At 46.0% G+C, this 18,685-nt stretch overlaps 2 protein-coding genes across 7 annotated transcripts; both read right to left on the bottom strand.

The window, feature by feature from the left end:
- Nucleotides 1–3,395: 3,395 nt before the first annotated feature.
- CIART (circadian associated repressor of transcription) lies at nucleotides 3,396–9,219 on the bottom strand. Of its 2 annotated transcripts, XM_030324236.1 has the most exons (6): nucleotides 9,153–9,219; nucleotides 8,129–8,554; nucleotides 7,908–7,983; nucleotides 7,328–7,406; nucleotides 7,104–7,215; nucleotides 3,396–4,045 (listed from the first exon to the last, which is right to left on the bottom strand). In XM_030324236.1, exons 2-6 carry the CDS (start codon nucleotides 8,492–8,494, stop codon nucleotides 3,521–3,523), a joined length of 1,158 nt encoding a protein of 385 aa, XP_030180096.1. In that variant the 5' UTR covers nucleotides 8,495–8,554; nucleotides 9,153–9,219; the 3' UTR covers nucleotides 3,396–3,520. The 2 variants fall into 2 exon arrangements, with proteins under 2 accessions (XP_030180096.1, XP_030180095.1); XM_030324235.1 differs by lacking the exon at nucleotides 9,153–9,219 and having other exon boundaries at nucleotides 8,129–8,770.
- Nucleotides 9,220–10,788: 1,569 nt separating this feature from the next.
- On the bottom strand, nucleotides 10,789–18,584 carry CC1H1orf54 (chromosome C1 C1orf54 homolog). Of its 5 annotated transcripts, XM_030324246.1 has the most exons (9): nucleotides 18,222–18,578; nucleotides 17,063–17,649; nucleotides 16,825–16,946; nucleotides 16,360–16,424; nucleotides 15,047–15,130; nucleotides 14,558–14,616; nucleotides 14,046–14,159; nucleotides 11,584–11,685; nucleotides 10,789–10,877 (listed from the first exon to the last, which is right to left on the bottom strand). In XM_030324246.1, the coding sequence occupies exons 4-8, from the start codon at nucleotides 16,403–16,405 to the stop codon at nucleotides 11,587–11,589; spliced, it is 402 nt and encodes a 133-aa protein (XP_030180106.1). In that variant the 5' UTR covers nucleotides 16,406–16,424; nucleotides 16,825–16,946; nucleotides 17,063–17,649; nucleotides 18,222–18,578; the 3' UTR covers nucleotides 10,789–10,877; nucleotides 11,584–11,586. The 5 variants fall into 5 exon arrangements, with proteins under 5 accessions (XP_030180106.1, XP_030180108.1, XP_030180105.1 ...); XM_030324248.1 differs by having other exon boundaries at nucleotides 11,584–11,682; nucleotides 17,063–18,581; XM_030324245.1 differs by lacking the exon at nucleotides 17,063–17,649 and having other exon boundaries at nucleotides 18,133–18,578.
- Between the last annotated feature and the right edge of the window lie 101 nt (nucleotides 18,585–18,685).

Below are 18,685 nucleotides of genomic sequence, written 5' to 3'. Positions count from 1 at the left end.
CGGATGCTTAACCAACTGAGTCACCCAGGTGCCTCGACTCTTAAATGCTCAGTCTCTTTCCTCATCTGTGCTAATATCTGTCCTCAATCACACAAAATTTGTCATGGGAATCAAATGGGATAAAATATAAAATTATTTTTGAAATAAAGAGGGAACATAACATTTTTGAAAGTCTGCTACATACCAAACCTTGTACAGGCACTTTAAGTGCATGATCTCATTTGATGGAGTAAAGACAGCCTGTATATCATTGTTTATTGGAGAGAATTGTTGGGAGAAGGACTTGAGTTGGTCACTGAAAGAATGGAAGGGTTTAGTTAACAGGAGCAGGAAAAGGCCAGGCAAGGTAAACAGCATGAATTAGAGTTTAGAGCTAAAAAGTCTTAAAGTGTTCAAGGACAAATAAAAAAGTGAGCAAAGGGATCAATTAGGGGAGAAGGAGAAACAAAGGCTTTGACTAAAGGCTTTGAACTTTCTTCTCCAAGCACTGAGGAGCCATTGAAGGATTCAAATAGGATATAACATTCAAGACATTGTTCTGTAAAAGTATTCTGGTTATCAGTGAGAAGGGATTAGAGGTAAGAGAGACTATTGCTATAGTTAAAGTTTAGGCCAAAGATGTGGCGATGAAATGGATAGGAAAAAATAGATTTTAAGAGACATTCCAAGGGGCACCTGGGTGGTTTAGTTAGTTAAGTGTCTGACTCTTGATTTCAGCTCAGGTCATTATCTCATGGTTCCTAATTTCAAGCCCAGCGTCAGGCTCTGTGCTGACAGCCCAAAGCCTGCTTGGGATTCTCCCTCTCTGCCCTCTCCCCCTTTGGGTGCCTGCATGTGCATGCGTGCTCTCTCTCTCAAAATAAATAAATAAACTTAAAAAAAAAAGACATTCCAAATGCAGAATAAAAAGATTTGATGATGGGGCACCTGGGTGGCTCATTTGGTTAAGTGTCTGACTCTTGATTTTGCCTCAGGTCATGATCTCAGGGTTGGGTTCCCAGCCCATGTTGGGGTGCAGTCAGATTCTCTCTCCCTCTCTCTGCCCCTACCCCACTCACACTTTCACTCTCTCTCTCTCTCAAAATAAAAAAATATTTTTAAAAAAGAATATGTTGACTGGCACCAAGTTTTGAGTTTAGTTATCTAGAGAAATGTTGGTAGCATAGATAGCGCTTACAAAAGAAGACGAGTATAAAAAGGCAGAACAGGACATCTTCAAAGGAAAGAAAGTATTTTGATTGGGGACCACTGGAAAAAGCACCACACTGGAAACTCAGCATTCTGTACCACACGCTGTGTTGTCTTGTACAAGCCACCTAAGTTTCCTTGTCTAAAAAGTGAGGGGTTTGAGTGATACCTGTTGGTTCTAAAATGCGGAAATTTTCAATAATATTTAGGTGTTAATAACATGTAAACAGAACTGTTCAGCAGAAATGTAGACGTTCAATATGTCTTCTGTGGGAAATACTGGGACTAGAGATAGGGCTTCAGGAGTCTTCAAAGTTGAGGCAATAATTAAAAGCCATGAAAGATGAAACCTTTTTGTGAAAGTATGTAGTCAGAGAAAAGAATCAAGGACTGAGCCTGAGCGCACACCCACATTCTAGAGTGGGCAGAGGTGGGGCCATTAAGAGATATAGAAGTTGCTGCCAGGTAGGTAAGAGGAGAATTAGGATAGTGTGCTGTCATGGAACCCAAGGGAGGAGAGTTTCAGTAGGCAGCATCAAGAGTGTCAAATGCTACAGGAGCAGGAAGCACATAGCCTTTGTAAAGGATCCTGGATCTAGCTATTGATTTGATGGAAGCTCCATTAGAATACCTGATTCTGTGAGATAATTAGTGACTCTGGAAGGTGCACCAGAGTGGTAGTAGCTAAGCTGTAGGGGGCTAAGGAGTAAGCGGTAGGAGTCGGAAAGATTAATTTTTTAGAAGTGTTATTTTTGAGAAAAAGAGTGCGAGCAGGGGAGAGGCAGGGAGAGAAGGAGACACAGAATCTGAAGCAGGCTCCAGCTCTGAGCTGCAGAACAGAGCCTGATGCGGGGCTTGAACCCACCAACCGTGAGATCATGACCTGAGCTGAAGTCAGACACTTAACCGACTGAGCCATCCAGGAGCCCCAGGAGTTGGAAAGATTAGACTGTCAAAAATATGTAGAAAATGGGGTGCCTGGGTGGCTCAGTCCGTTGGGCATCTGACTCTTGGTTTTGGATCAGGTCACGATCTCCTGGTCGTGAGATTGAGCCCCACATTGGGCTCTGTGCTGGGGCATGGAGGCTGTTTGGGATTTTCTCTCTCCCTCTTTGTCTGCCCTTCCTGCCCCTCTGTCAAAAATAAATAAATAAACTTATAATGTTATGAAGAAAATATGAGAAAGAGGACAAGCAGACTCAAAAGATGTTTTCCAGAAGGGGGAGAACTGATCCCACTTGTGGAGGAATAAATATTACCTGTAGGAGAAATAAATAAATAATTCAAGAACAAAGTTACAAGATAAAGAGGGGGATAAATGACACAGCAAAAGTTCCAGAGGAGAAAGGTAATCAAGGGCACAAATGGAGTGGTTTGTCTTAGAAAGGAGGTTACGCTCTCTGAATTCAATCAAGAGACGATTCTTCCCTGAGAACAGGAAACTTGAGCAATGGGGGAAAGATGGATAACCAGCTGTGAGAAACATGCTAAGTAGCCAATAAGAACAATGAAAATGGCTGAGTCGTCTGATACATCGCCAAGGCTTAGGATGGGAGAGGACATGGTCTGGATGGTCACTGGGACAAATGAGTCAGAGTGATATAGAGAGAAGGTTGGATGTAGATAAATGTACAGACTCCATTTCCGCCTCCTGATAACATGGGGCGGCTTTCCATACGTTTAGCAGCTGCAGCCTTTTGAATCAGGATGTGGCCTGTGTCTGAGTGGACTCCCCATTCTGACAGCTCTAGGGCACCCCTTCCTCATCACAACAAGCAACCCCAGTGGCTGTCCTGGCTCCTGTGTCCCCCTTCTGGCAGCAGTCGATTACATGTGCATTTATTCATAAGCACCAATAGTTCCCATCAAAGCAAAAAGCTATCCCAGAGCAGAAGAGCCTGCTAGTCTGGGCCAGCTGGAAGATTTCAAAAGTGAGAGACACAAAGGAAATGTACTAGTCTCTGAGACTACATGAAAACACAAGGCCCATTCTGAACCCTGTAACTGTCCCAACAGTGGTCCTGAGGAAGCCAGCAAGAGTCCCTTTTCTTCTCCACTGGACCTCTCTCATCCCATTCAGATTCTAACTAGCTGAGGCTCATGTTCACAAACATTCCCATCCCCTCTCTTCTTTCCTGCTGCTTAGAGAATAAATACTGGTACTTGAAGCAGGTTTACATTTCCTCCAATCAACAAACTGTTTAGGTATAAAATTTCTTTAATCAAAAGGATTGCTCTTCCCTCAACACAAATGCACACTTTAAAAGTAAAAAATATATATGAGAGAGACACATGTTTACACAAATTAGAAACCACAGTCGCGAGTCCTGGGTTAGGGGTTGAGAGAATGGACATCAGAGGCAACTGAAGGATGGCTTCTCATCTGCTCTAGATGTCTCCCAGTCATCTCTCTGGCCATGGCAGGTAGACCAGGGTGGGACAGGGTACAGCTCCAGTCTGATGGCAGAGTTACTGGCAAACTGTGGCAAGGAGGTCCCTCTCTAGAGAGTTTCTTAGGAGCACTGGGGATGACAGGCGATGCTGTAGCAGGTAGAACTGAAGTGGTTGGGGCAGAGTGGGTGAAGGGCTGTACTCCATGCTGGACAAAAAGGATGATACCGATGCTGGCTCCAGTGCCTAAAGGACCGTGGCTCAGGGAAATGGTACCTGGGGAACTGAGGGGTGGGTTGCAAATTGGAGTGGTGTGGGTCCAAGTGAGGTGCATGGCTGGCCATTCTGTGAGGTGCCAAGGCTGCTTCGATTTCAACACTAGATGTCCTAGCTGTGTCTGGTCCATCTTTTCCGTGGGAGGTGCAGGAGAGGAAGCAGCTGGATGGCTGTGGTGGCTTGGAAAATGCTAGAAGGAAGACACAAGAGAAAAAAAAATACGTGAGAGAGCTCTCAGATGAACTCCACTTGGTTGCTTAAAATTTTTCTTTCCTTGGGGACTCTGTCTGCAAGGCAAACATACCATGTTTTATGCAACAGATAATTTCCTGGCAGGCCATGATTAAGTAAAAATTTTAGTAACCTAATTAGACTTTCACTTACTTGACGAATACTTGCAAGCCTGTTACGTACCACATATATATCAAACACCAGACATCCAGGTGGGCAAAATAAAACAGTCCTGTAAGGTTTCACTATTTAAAAAATAGTTCATTTTAGAACTTATTTTTCAAGGCTGTTTTTAATATTTATTTATTTTTGGGAGACAGAGAAACTGAGTGTAAGCAGGAGAGAGGCAGAGAGAGAGAAAGAAACAGAGAGAGAGACAGAATCTGAAGCAGGCTCCAGGCTCCGAGCTGTACAGAGCCCAATGCGGGCCTTTAACCCATGAAGCACAGGATCACGAGATCATGACCTGGGCCGAAGTCGGATGCTCAACTGACTAGGCCACCCAGGTGCCCCGACTTCAAGCCTATTTTTAATTGGAATCATCATGTCCCAATTTGTATATTTAAAATTTTTCATTTCCTTTGGTTGAATTGCTTAAGAAATGTAAATTGATATGCAGGCAATGGGGTGCCTAGGTGGCTCAGTCGGTTGAGCGGCTCTTTTTTTGTTGTTGTTGTTTTTTTTTTTTTTTTTTTAAATTTTTTTTTTTTCAACGTTTATTTATTTTCGGGACAGAGTGAGACAGAGCATGAACAGGGGAGGGGCAGAGAGAGAGGGAGACACAGAATCGGAAACAGGCTCCAGGCTCTGAGCCATCAGCCCAGAGCCCGACGCGGGGCTCGAACTCACAGAGCGCGAGATCGTGACCTGGCTGAAGTCGGACGCTTAACCGACTGCGCCACCCAGGCGCCCCTGTTGTTGTTGTTTTTAATGATTATTCGTTTTTAAAAAAGAGAGAGAAAGACAGAGTGTGAGTTGGAGAAGGGCAAAGAGAAAGGGAGACACAGAATCCAAAGCAGGCTCCAGGCTCTGTGCTGACAGCTCAGCTCCAGCCTGAACCCAAGATCCATGAGATCATGACCTGAGCCAAAGTTGGACGCTCAACGGACTGAGCCACCCAGGCGTTCCAAGTGTCTGACTCTCTATCTTGGCTCAGGTCATGATCTCACAGTTTGTGAATTCAAGCCCTGCATCAGGCTGCACACTGATAGTGTTTGGAGTTCTCTCTCCCTCTCTCTCTGCTCCTACCCCACTTGTGCTCTCTTTCAAAATAAATGAATAAACTTAAAAAAAATTGTTTAAAAATATGCAGGCAAGAATCCTCCTGCTTATTTAAAAATTTTTTTTTGTTTTATTTATCTTGAGAGAAAAAAGAGAGCGCATGCATACTGCACACACAAGCAGGGGAAGGATAGAGACAGGGAGAGAATCCCAAGTAGGCTCCATGCTGTCAGTGCAGAGCCTGGCTTGGGGCTCGATCTCACAAATGGTGAGATCATGACCTGAGCCAGAGGTTTAGCTGACTGAGCTACCCAGGCACTCCCTCTGCTTATTTTTAAATGAGTTATTCCCATAGCAATAATAATTGTGGTTGATTGAAAACAAGGACTGTCCATTATCTATAGGAGACTTTCCCCTCCCCATCATTTGAGTACCCCATAAACACACTGTTGTTTGAAGGCACAAAAAAATAGGTCACTTCTAGGGGCACCTCGGTGGCTCTGTTGGCTAAGTGGCCAACTCTTGATTTTGGCTCAGGTCACAGTCTCATGGTTCTGTGAGACTGAGCCCTGCGTGGGGATCTGCACTGACAGTGTACAGCCTGCTTGCGATTCTGTCTCTGCCCCTCCCCAAAGCGTGCTCGCTCTCTCTCTCTCTCAGAAATAAATAAAAAGTTTTAAAAAATGGGTCACTTCCACACTAAGTCTAAGAACCTATCCAACATGGGGCACCTGAGTAGCTCACTTGGTTAAGCATCCGCCTTCAGCTCATGTCATGATCTCACAGTTTGTGAGTTTGAGCTCCGTGTCGGGCTCTGTGCTAACAGCTCAGAGCCTGGAGCCTGCTCTGGATTCTCTGTCTCCTTCTCTCTCTGCCCCTCCCCCACCTGTGCTCTGTCTCTCTCTCTCTCAAAAAAAAAACAAAAATCTATCCAACACTCCTTCTGTAGGTGTTCCATGGCCGCCCTCCTACCCTCTCGGTGATGTATTTGTTATGACCAGTCCTTGAAACCCACACTTCCAGGGGGTTTGGAACAAAGTACTTGGGTAGGAGTACAAAGAAAGAGAAGGGAAGGGTTTCAGGGCAGCAGAGGAGAAAGGATTTGTAAAGAAAAACTAAAAACTCTTACTGCATAACTCATTTGGCCAGGTAAAAAGCCTTCTATAGAGGCACCTGGGTGGCTTAGTTGGTTAAGCCTCTGACTTCAGTTCAGGTTGTGGACTCATGGCTCTTGAGTTTGAGCCCCAAGTCAGGCTCTCTGCTGACAGTACGGAGCCTACTTCAGATCCTGTCTCCCTTTCCCTCCGTCCCTCCCCCGACACATGTGTGCACATGCTCTTTCTCAAAAATAAACATTTAAAAAAAGTATTAAAAAAAAGTCCTCTGTATCCATGCAGAAAGCAGAGAAGCTGAAACGTGAGGAATAAGGTTAAACTTCATGGAGTGCTTTTTTTTTTTTTTTTTAAAGTAGGTTCCATGTCCGGTATGGAGCCCAATGTGGGGCTTGAACTCATGATTCTGAGAACAAGACTTGAAGTGAGACCAAGAGTCAGACGCTTAGCTGACCAAGCTACCCAGGTGCCCATTCATGGAGTTCTTTGTAGTGATACAGACAAAATAGAACAAAAACCATATAAGGATCAAGACAATGAAGGAACGTTGGGCATTCCCTCCCGTGAAAAGAAACTTATTGGCAAAAAGGAAGAGACTTAGAAGAAAACAGAAAGAACCCATTTCTCCATGTACACTTCATTCTCTTATTTCCCCACCTCTCTCTCAGGTTTACAAGTTCTTACCTTGGTCAGTTTGTGCCTGCTACTGCCCAAGGATGACTTCTGAGCAGCTATACGAGGAAACCAAGTCTTTAACATCCCTTCCACCTGTAGCAAGGTTCCTAGGTAACGCTCCCTGTGAGAAAGACATTTACTTAAAATGCCATCAAGTGTGAAAAAGGCAACAAGACAGGATTGTGGACATCTCCTTTTAATGAAATACTGAGGAAAGAACCAGGAGAACTCACCCCATCTGGGGCTTTTGCAAAACACCTACAATACGCTGGATCCTGTCCATTGCTACGCTCTGCTGGAAACTGCTCAATCCTGGGGTCAGGGAGAAGGAAAGACATGAAGGATTGAGATGCAACAATTTAGTCAGGTAAAGGAAGAACAAAGCATGGTTAAAATAGATTCACCCAAAGAAATGAAATCACAGAAGCACAAAAGAAATAATGTAAAGATTTAAAAAAAATAAAGCTTTAAATGCAAAGATTTAAAAGAAATACACATTTTGGGGCGCCTGGGTGGCGCAGTCGGTTAAGCGTCCGACTTCAGCCAGGTCACGATCTCGCGGTCCGTGAGTTCGAGCCCCGCGTCAGGCTCCGGGCTGATGGCTCGGAGCCTGGAGCCTGTTTCCGATTCTGTGTCTCCCTCTCTCTCTGCCCCTCCCCCGTTCATGCTCTGTCTCTCTCTGTCCCAAAAATAAATAAACATTGAAAAAAAAAATAAAAAAAAAAAATAAAAGAAATACACATTTAAAACATCAAGAGAGAAAAAGAAAGAGGAGAACCTAGCCCAAATAATTGCAACTAACCAAATAATTACCTCTCTCAAATCGACCCATCTTCAGCCCATTCAGTAGGTCTGTGAGAGGGCGGATGAAACCTTGGAGCTCTTTACACTGTAGGAAAACAGGACAAAGGCTACGGGAGGGCTCAGAATTGCCCACACACCAGTACTGTTATTCCCCACTTCACAGGGTCCTTACTAGCCATCTGGGTGCTAAGCCATTCCAGTATTGTCTCCTTTCCCCTGCTCTTTCTTACCTTCTGAGCAAAAAGCAGGTCTCCTTCTGTGATACAACCCTGGATGTTTACAGTGGTCTGTAATTCACCGTCTCTTGATCTTTTGACCCCAGATCCTGCCATAGGAGAGGCCAAGCCCCGCTGTTCCAAGTAAGATGTTGTATGTTGGTTGCTGGAGACCTTGGGCCGTTGCCTGCAGCGGATAGGACCCGGTCGTGGCCGAGAACCTCCCCTCTGCCCAACAGTGTCTGGCCTGGGGCCATGGGCCCCTTTGTCCTCCCCCTCACTATCGGAGGGGAGACCAAAGTCACTGTTCACTGGGGAGGTGGAAAAAGAGGAAGAGAGAGAATAGGAAGAACAGGAAGAAATGCTAGATGGAGAATCCATAGGTTCAGAAGCAGGGGCTGGAGAGCAGCTCCCGGAGTACCCAAAGATCGGGACCTGCAACTGAAGAGCAAAGCAAGGGAGCATGTCACCATAATCTGAAAATTAGGAAATGGACTGGGAGACTGGGGTGTACTGCATGGGATGATAAGATCTCTTCTCTCCTCCCCAGTATCACCTGTCTCAGAGCCGACAAAGTCCTCTCCTCCGCCTGCCCCCCTCAATTAAGTACCTGGACTGCCCCTATGGGCTCCGCAGAGCAGCCCTTACTTAGTCTGACGCAGACTCTGTTCTTACCTCCCTCTGTTCAGAGTAAATTACCTGACTCGACACCTTCCGTCTCCCCACCCCGAACATTTGTTCGCCAGGTCTGTTCCCAACCTAACCCCGCAGCAAGGGCTACGGCGAGCCGAGCCGTAAATCTCCGGTAAGGTAACCGAAGCCACCTAGTGACCCTGTAGGGCCTGCTCCCCACAGGAACCTCCCGCCTCTTTCCAATCTTTCCAATCCGGAGCCCTGCACCAGGACCCTCTACAGTCGCGCCTGCCACGTGATGCTATCCCTCCCAATGCCCAATTCTGCTTTCGGTCCCTAAACCTACTCTCTCGGGGTCTGATCTTGCCGCGCGCGGATGGCTTCCCCGTTCTACAAGCCGCCTCACCTGCGTCGGGTCTGCTCAGCCCAGGCTGCCTCCGGCTTCTCCAACTCCGTCGCTCTCGGCTACCCACCTCCGCCTCTCTCCCACTGGGTCCCGCCCCTTCCCCCTCCCAGACACGTGCGGCGAGGCACGTGCCTTCCCCCTGCGAACACAGACCTCACACTCTCATTGGTTGTCTAACCGGTGGCACGTGACTCCCGCGACTGACTTTCACATCCCATTTGCTACAGCCTACTAGGGGCTCGGCCAATAGAGACCCAGTTAGGTGACGATTGGCTGGAAGGGAAGGCTTCCGTGCTCCGCCCCTACATGCGGCTCGCGACCGGGACCCGGTGAGGAGAAAAGGCGGAGGGTGGAAGAAGAGTGGAAAAGGGCGGCGCCCGCGGTCTTAAATAGGATGGTGGTGGGCAGGAGACGTGCGGTTGGAGTGCACGGACGGGGTGTGTGATGTGAGGCGCGCGTCTTGGGATGTGGGACTCCGGGCTCCTCTTCGGTAGCAGACTCCCCCCCTCCCCCTTTATCTCCCCTCCAGCTGTTAGAGCCTCCGCTCACGAGGGCAGCACGTGGAAGCCAGCAGCAACTTGGGTCTGCAACGTGTGTGAGAGAATGGCTGTATGCTACTGTGTAGCCTCCCCCCTCTGGGCCGCGCGGCCCTCGTGACTCTCCGATCTCTGGCTCCCTTTCCCCGCCTCCTCCTCCTACAAGTTGGGTGCCTCCTGCCCTGCTGGGTGAAGAGGGTGGGGACTGCCGCCGAGAACACCGCGTCCTCTCCCAGACTCCCACTGGGGCGGCTCCTCCGGCCCTTTCCTTACATAACCCGCCACGCACGTTACCAGCTCAGATGCCAGTCGGCCACGACTGTAGAGGTCAAAGCTGAGCTCGGGTGTTCCTGACTTTTCTATCCAGGCTCCTCCGGCCTTGCGCCCTGAATTCCGTGTTCCCTAACGTAGAGAACGGAGTATGGGTAGGTCCCTGATTTCCTAGATGATACCTTCATTTCCTTTATTTGTACCCTGGAGAAGATTCGGAAGGCTTGGAAGGAGGGAGGGTGGTAAGTTCGGAGTTCACAGAGTCCGGAATGGACTATTCGCTGCCCCATGTAGTACTGAAAGTACAGTGCGGAGAAGGGGATAGGGGCTCAGGGACGGTTTGCTCATAGAAGGTGAGACACCGAAGAGACCGCAAGGGGGCAGCCCAGTTCTGATTAGGGTCTCGAGGATAGAGAAAATTAAAATGTGTCCCTGCCTGCCCTAATTACGCACTGGAAAAGGCACATTGTGGGGGGTGGGGGGTGTGAGTGGAGGAGGGTGTGAATTTTAAAAATCTATTCTAAGTAGTTTTTAATATTTTACATATGTTTAACAATGTGCTTATTATACAAAAAGGAAAAAGTGTTCTACGTAAACCTCAACTCTCTTTTCCCAAACACAGCCTCAAAACCATGTGTAATAAAAGAATTAGACGGAATTGTCTGTGGTGCTCTTCTCCATTCTTCACAAAATTTCAGGTTGATTCACAGTCCTAATTATTCCCTCTCATTCTTTTGCCAGCTGACACGCTTTCTAATCTACCCTTCCTACCCCCCATATCCTGGTGCTCTCTTTAGTGTTGTGAGTTTAGAACAGAGCCTCTCAGGGAGTAGAGAGTAACCAGATTATTTCATTTATTTGTCTTCCAAATTCCTCTTCCCAAATCCCCATCCAAAGATTTGTAGCAGCCTTCTTTTTCCTAAAAAAAGCAAAGAAAGGGAAAAACACCAGTTTCAGGTGGCTGAGGAAGCGCCCCTCCGGGCCCCCCACCTCCAAGAAAACTCCCCATATTTCAGATTCCAAGCTAGATTTCCCCCTGACGTCTCCTGGAAGATGTGTCCCCTCCCTTGCTCACTCCTTACTCTGCTAAATCTCTTCACACACACCCCCCATTAGTTATTTAGAATCCCAATTTTAAATTCCTTCCCTATAGTACAGGCCTCTTTTCCCTCCTTTTGTCTCCACCATCTGTGCTCTACTTTAGGGAACCAACCACCACCCCTACAGCCTCTGAACTTTGCCTCTAGACTCTGCCAGGTTGTAAGGCCCCTCCCATTATGCCCTCTGGCAACCACCATATCTTGAACCACCTCCTGGCTGGAACCAGCTTTGATTCCTCAAGGCAGACTGGAAATCTGGAGAGGTTTTTTTCTCTATTTCATCTGCTTCTGCTGTACAAGGTGCTGAAGTCCTCCCAGTTCAGAAAAAGTAACGACTCTTGTTTGAAAAGTCTCTGCCTCAACATTTCCTAAACCTCTTTGAAATTAGATAAGATTTTTCTAAACGAGATCCTTCTTCCTTTTAAGTAGCTGAGAACTGACCAGGCTGGAAACATTAGCCAGAGGTACTGGTAAAAAAAAAAATTAGTTCACTGATTCCCCCAAGGCCAGTGGCTGCACTCTCACCTTCTACATGAAATACATCCCCCCCTGAACGAGGGCCCAGGACAGGAGGAGGGGAACAGGACTCTGCAGACTGGATACAGCATCGTTCAGATCTGGACTCTGCTAAAATACAGACATCCCCCCACGGTAGGCCAGTGTCATCCTTCCTACCATCCCCCTCCCCCTCTGAAAGGATAGCCATCTCTTTACACCAACCTCAGTCTTCCTTTCCTCTGAGCTTACAGAAGGATCCATCTCTCCTCCCCATTACCATAAGGAGTCCTTTCCTCTGTGCCTTTCAGCCTCCTGACCATACCAGGGAGCTTCAACTCATTTCAAGAATGCACATTTTTATCTGTTATGGGCTTGACACTGTGTTAGTCAATGTGCTAGGTGCTATAGGGGGGATGTAAATGTGATTAAGATCTGACCCCTTTCTTCAAAGAGTTTACACTCTAAATGGAGCCTACCATATACTTTAAAATATTTCTTCGTCCTTGTCATCAATCAGCTTTCCATTCCTACTGATTCCTCCCATCTGTGGTCAATTATATTCAGGCTGCACTTTGGTCCTGTTGCCCTTTTTAGCTGTTGCTTCTCTTTTTTCATTATCAGATTTCTCAGATGATTGGTCTATACTCTCCCTCCCCTTCTTCACAATGTACTCCCTCTCTAACTCCACAAAAACCTTTTGCTTAACCACTCAATTAAAACTTTCTTCTTTGGGGTTACCGGTGACCTCCTTTTCTCTGGCCTCTTGGTAGCTTTGTATTGATTATATTAAATTAAATCTTCTAGATTCTAAAATACAAACTTGGCTATCTGCCTCTCCAGTCACTTCCACAGTTTCTCGGTTGATTCCTTGTCCTCTTTCTACTAGCTATAGGCACATTCATTGGCCTTTTGGTTTTCTGTGTACTGGCTCTGTTGAGCTCATCTACTTCCGTAAATGTGGCTTTGCACTTAGGACTGTAGCTCTGACGTAGTTCAGCTACCTTTAGGACACCCTCATAGGGCTGTCACCATAAATTCAGCTTGTCCAATACCAAATTTATAACTTCAGTCCTAAACCACTCTGACCTTCCTTCCACAGGTCCCATTTTGGTCAGCCATTTTTTCAGACATCCATATTTGAAACTTATTTCAACATTCTCCTCATTTATTGCTCATCTGAAATTATCACTGAAGCAAGGCACTTTCTTCAAAATATTTCTTATTTTTCTCCTCTCCATTCAAAATGCTACTTCCCTAGTCCAAACCTTTAATGGATTGTTTCTGGAATGATGCAAGTCTCATGCATTTCTCCCCACTCCACTGCATCCTGCATACAACCAGACAAATAGTTTTTCTAAAATACCATTTTCAGGGGCGCCTGGGTGGCTCAGTCAGTTAAGCGGCCGACTTAGGCTCAGGTCATGATTTTGTGGTCCCTGAGTTCGAGCCCCGCGTCAGGCTCTGTGCTGACAGCTCAGAGCCTGGAGCCTGTTTCAGATTCTGTGTCTCCCTCTCTCTGACCCTCCCCCGTTCATGCTCTCTCTCTGTCTCAAAAATAAATAAACATTAAAAAAAATTTTTTTAAATACCATTTTCACTGTATCTTTACTACACTGAAAAACTTACGAGGCTCCCCATGGCTTGTAAGTCCAAACTTCAGCCTGACACTTCAGATTCTCCTGTAATTCAGCCCTATCTTGCCCTATGTGAAATTACCAAGCAAATATTAGGAGCCTTGTAAATTAAATTGTTTTTTCTTAATTTCCCACTGTACCTTCCCGTATACCTTCTCCTTCAATCATACCCTACCCACTAGACATGCATGGTTGCTCCATCCCCTCACTCCTGCAGCTCTTTCATTCTCTATTCTTCTCTCTAATTGTTTTCATACTTTCATAACTTAACCACCAATCAAAAGCTCACCTATCCTTCGAAGTGTATCTGAAGCATAGTCACCTCCTAAAAGTCTTCCAGGCAGCTCCAGCTCGTACTGATCTCTGTCCTTCTACTGCCTAAAACACTTGCCTCAAATTTGCCTATGCTCTCAAATTTATATGTAATTTAACAGTGTTACAAACATTTTCATTTTGTTTGAAATGTTTTGCAAGTGTAAACTTGAGTTTTATAAATACTTTCAGGGCAATAACAACATCATAGATTTCTTTTTCATCATCAGCAGCAGCGGCATCCTTCACAGCTTTAGTCATAGGTTTCATACACGTTAAGTACCACTGAACTAAAATTTAACTGCACCAAATCTTCCCAGTTTTCTGAATACAAGGTTAGTATTGAATCTCAGCAAAAGGTATGATGGCCAAGCTGAGCTGGGCACCTGCACTGGTGTACTAGTTATTTGGTTCCTCACCACCCCCCCAAGCCTATTTTTCCAGCCCTCCCCCTGTTCTATGTATCCAGCCCTGGGATCTGTCCTGGGCTAAGAGATGTCTCATACCCTCCCCCCACCACCCTGCCATCCCCAATCCACTTACTGGTTCCATTGTCATTGGTTTCAATGTTTCAGGCTCCTGATGGTCTGTAAGTTCTGTTTCGTGACTAATGGTAGTAGTTTCCGCTCCTTCCCTTACCTCTTTATCCAACCTGTTCTGCTCTCAGTAGGATCAAGAAACAGAGTTATCATTGCCTCCATCCAACATCCTCATAGATTCTCTATTTAGAGGCCTTGTCTCCTGCACGCCCCACTGCCCAAGACTTAAGCTCAGGAGTCCTCCCCACTTTATTGTTTGCATGGATTATGTACCCATTTCCATTCACCAATTCTCTTGACTCAAGGACTGCCCCTCCCTCTCAATGTCTTAGCAAACCTACTAAGTTCTGGCTTTATTCTCCCCACCTGTGGTTAACAAATCTGCTTTGGGCCCACTACCTAGTTTCATTTCACCTAACTCATTTTTATTTTTGCTAATCATTTACAGTTCAACATTGCCCACTTTCTTTTTAACTGTTACCTATTCTGATGCTTTTAGATGTAGAGGTCACTCACCAGTCTGTCTTCTGATTCAAATATGGAGTAATCAACAGTGAAATTTGCACCAAAGTCATCTGGGGGGGGGGGGCAGAAAAAAATCAGTAGTGACAAAGGAAAAAGGTAGCAGTAGGTCTAGAAATGGAAAGAGGAAGAAATTGCTCCGAATACTTCAACTTGCTTAAGTTGTAACATTTACTGGTGTAATCTAATTCTAATGAACTTTAATGTTAAAAATGTTTGTGTGTCTGAATTTATATTTTCAATCTGGTATCCAAAATAATTTACAAATTTGAAAATTTTTAAATTGTTTCAACCCATTTCCAAAGAATTGAAAATCACTGGCTTGAGAAATAACGCCACAAGCCTTGATAAGGTCTTTGCTCATAGCCAAATTTCCTCTGATCTAGTTGTTCCAATTGCAAAGAGAAAGGCAAAGTCTCAGAACTAAGCATCCCCAAAACCTCTGTCCATCCTACTGGGGATCAGAGACGCATACATACTCACCATAATTGGGGGTGACTGTATAATAATAGACCACCTGATAATAATCATCCTCTTCTAGTCCTTCTTCATCCCCATATTCTTGTCCTACGGGGACAAGGACTAGAGGTCAAGGGGCATCTGGAACTCCTTAGCAAAAGAAGGACACCTGAAGTTGATCTCAGCTCTATCAATGTCTTTGCTTTCTGCCTCCCCTCCAAGGCCTTACTATCTCACTGCCCCTGTACCTCTAAACCCTTCTCAGTCTTTGGGGCTCCATATCTGTGCTGAGGCTTGTGACTCTGTGCCCTTTCAATTCAGGAACTCCTAGAGAGAAAATGTGTCTCTTCACATTCTGTAAACCCAAAATAAGACCTAAAGCTGAAAAAGGTAGGAAGCAGAGATACCAGAAATGAAGAACTCCAAATCTCTTCTGGAGAATGCTGCAGACCATATTAGATCTGTGAGATATCTTCTCACCTCAGTGTCTCACACAGAACGGAGACATACATCTTTAGGCTTTTGGACTCGGGTTTTAGTTCCCGGTTCGCTGCAGACTAACGGAATAGCCCTGAAGAAGCCACTAACCATTGCTTTTTTCAAATGAGTCAGCTGGACTAAATGACCCATCTACATTAGTTTTTCTTCCTTCCTAGGACTAAAAATATGTGGCTTTGACATGATTAGGTCTCCAGGCCTCCTACTAAACACTTCCCTACGCTCCTTGAATGCTCTCCCTGAATCCCAGGCAATGACACACAAATCTGGAGGAAAAGGAAACAATGAGAGTACCTGGCAGACTGGGAACAAAGGAGGGAAGGAGCCAAGCTACTTTTGGGAGTCTGTCCCTGAGGGGAAGCCAGTTCTCCACTACCATAAAGGCCACCCCCTACTTCTGTGTCCTTACTAATACAAGGGGTTTTCTCCAACCCTCTGGGAAGGAAGATCCCCCAGCTTCCCTCACGAGTATCAGAGTGCCCCGCCTTCCAAGAGCCCACCTCTCTCCTCCACCCTCACTGTAGTCCCTCTCCCTCTTGTCCAACTCTGCGGTGATAGACAGCTGACGTGACTCTTGGTGGGGACTCCCTGTGTCAAGGGTTCCATCTTCATCAGCTGTCTCTGACAGGACTCTGTTTTCCTCCCCTTCTTCTGGCTCTACTTTCCAGATTCCCCCCACCCCCCACCCCGCCCCGCCCCAACACTGGACTCTGGCACAAACGAGTGTTATTACTCCCCATTAAATTGCACCTCTCATCCACTCCTCATTTTTCTTTTCTCCCACCCCACTTATGATAGAAGATCTGGCCCAAAAGCTCAGGGAGAGAGAGTGAACTTACCCAAGATAAGTGGCACAGCAAGGATGGCTACATAGAGGACATCCATTCTGGATTCTGCACTATTGCTGTGAAAGTAAAAAAGGAAATTACAGCGTTTCTCACCAAACTTCCCCCGCCTCCTGCCCTCCTCCAAAGCTGCTGCAACTCTTTTCCCCAGGGAGTAGAATTCCCCGCCCAGTTGCCGACTGACTAGATCAATGGTTGCTACCGGTCAGCCAGAGAGCTGCCCAGATTAAGAGAGAGGCAAAGTGGATTTTGATGTGAACGTGTTCACTGAGCTTCCCCAGTCCTAGATTAGATCCATTCAGGACTCCGCTGACACTACCAAAGCAAGCAAGCAGACAAACCAAAAGCCAGACCAAAACCCAAAACCCGTGCCTATCTAGAAGCTTCCCCTCTGAAGAAGAGGACTCCCTCCTAGTCCTCACAAAAAGCTCACTCTCCCTTTCACGGTCCCTAACTTACCATCACTATCTAGAGTCCAGGCTTATTCACAATCTCTTTCTTCACAGTCAAAATTTTAGAGGAACCGATGAGCACTTTTTTCTAGACTGAAAAAATGTCCTCTCTTCTGCCTGTCTTGGACTCTGAAATACAAGAGCAATACTAACATCATTGTCTGATACCCAAAGCACCTGCTGCAGTACTTCTGATAAAAATCTCTCAGCCAAGGCCAGTTATTTCCTCTATGGCAAGTACTGACCTCACTTCATGTCTTTCTCCACTTTCTGGAAACAGCCTCTTTCCTCGAATAGATGCCCCCCCTCCCCACTTGTTATGCCCCCTTCATTCTATCCACAGGGATAGAGTTCATCTCGCCCTTCTCTCTGCTTTTATATTTCCCATTTTCATTCAGTTCAACTCAGAAGCATTTAGTAACATATATGCTAGGCCCAGTCTGATAGGCAATTCAGAGGTCACTGGCGAGGGAATAAGAATAGTTATGTTATTTAAAAGGAAGTTAATAGATATCTATTTAACATCTACTACAAGCCAGGCACTATGAAAGTCTCTGTGGAACCACCTGTGGACAAGAGAGGTTTGGTGTTTGCTCTTAGCACTTAGAAATGCTGTGCGAATAGCTCAAAGGAGAGATGAGAAGACTTGTATTCTCGTATCTCTTCTCCTGACTCGGCCTGCTAGCCTCGGAAGCAAGACACACTGGAGTTTTGAGCACCGGCCAGCATGTTTCCACCATCTTAACCTTTTGCGGGGGAGGATTTGCTTGATGATGATGATTTTCCATGTAAATCTATACAATCTATTCCTTCAGCTCCTTTCTAGAATTTCCTGGAAAAAAATGTAAAACGCCTCTGTGGATGTACCCACATGCATTAACTCATAAATCACTTCCAGTAAGGAAAGGAAGCCCGATTCTCTTCAAACAATTTCTATAGTTGTTTTCTTTGTACTTTGATTAGTCTCTCAAAAACAATATTCCAGATCCCCTCACTTTTCCATCCTGGTACTCTTTTGCCTAAACGTTCCTCCCTAAAGACTGGCCCTACCCCCATCCAAATGAGGTTACAATACCCTCCTCTCCTACTTTAATTTTCTTTCACTCTAATACACACAACCCCTGTGCCTTCCCCTGGCCTGAGGAAAAGACACCACTGAAGTTCATTTTCAGAAATAAATAGAGGAAGTATGACCTAAAAGGAACTGTGTGACTTGGGGGGCGGGGGTGCTTGTCATTTTTCTTCAACCCCATAGCTCTAATTGCTTTTTACAAACAGTCTTAACTCTGAATCTTAACACCGAATCCCATCTGACCTCCTTCCTAACATTGCTCTCCAGGCTCCTCTTCGTCTTTCCTACTCTCTGGTCATTACAGATGAAAGCGTCATTAGCGGTATACTCACTGAATTGCATGTTTCCTATACTCGTCTGTTCAAAGAGCTCTTACTTTTAAGTCTAACCTTCATCTCTTAGGCAGTAGCTCAAGCCCATTTCCTCTCATTCAAGTAAGAACAATACCCGTCCCTATCTCCCTGCACCCTCTATCCTGTGCTTTCTTTGTATTTGTCCTTTAGGTTCCAACAGGATCTTCCCCTCCCCCGCTCTGCAGCTCTTCAAGAAGACGCAGAATTGCTACCACCCTTCCCCACAAAATAACGAAAGGAAGCCGCAGCCAAGGTCCAATGGGACCCAGGAAGCCGGGCCAGTCCCGGCCCACTCCCTCCTTTGACCAGCTCAAGCCACTCCCAGGACCGAAGTCGAAGGCTTAGTAGGGCAGGAGGACTACAACTCCCGGCAGGTTGTGCTGCCTCGTCCCCGCCCCCGCAGCTCCGCCCCCGCCGAGTCTTCATTGGCCTTCGGGGGGTGG

The sequence above is a fragment of the Lynx canadensis genome, chromosome C1 (genome assembly GCF_007474595.2).
Source record: "Lynx canadensis isolate LIC74 chromosome C1, mLynCan4.pri.v2, whole genome shotgun sequence".
NCBI lineage: Eukaryota > Metazoa > Chordata > Mammalia > Carnivora > Felidae > Lynx > Lynx canadensis.
The sequence above is the reverse complement of the archived record's forward strand: the minus strand, read 5'-3'. Positions and strand labels throughout refer to the sequence as shown.

Bases quoted from the DNA above. Each gene is read 5' to 3' on its own strand.
- CIART (XM_030324235.1), bottom strand. From the start codon at position 8,578: ATGCTCCCTTGCTTTGCTCTTCAGTTGCAGGTCCCGATCTTTGGGTAC. The intron at 7,984-8,128 runs GTAAGAAAGAGC...GTTTTCCTACAG, and splicing joins ACCTGCTTTTTGCTCAGAAG to TGTAAAGAGCTCCAAGGTTT. The intron at 7,407-7,907 runs GTAATTATTTGG...CCCTGACCCCAG, and splicing joins GATGGGTCGATTTGAGAGAG to GATTGAGCAGTTTCCAGCAG.
- CC1H1orf54 (XM_030324245.1), bottom strand. From the start codon at position 16,405: ATGGATGTCCTCTATGTAGCCATCCTTGCTGTGCCACTTATCTTGG. The intron at 15,131-16,359 runs GTAAGTTCACTC...TTGTCCCCGTAG, and splicing joins TGCTGTGCCACTTATCTTGG to GACAAGAATATGGGGATGAA. The intron at 14,617-15,046 runs GTGAGTATGTAT...CCCCCCCCCCAG, and splicing joins TACAGTCACCCCCAATTATG to ATGACTTTGGTGCAAATTTC.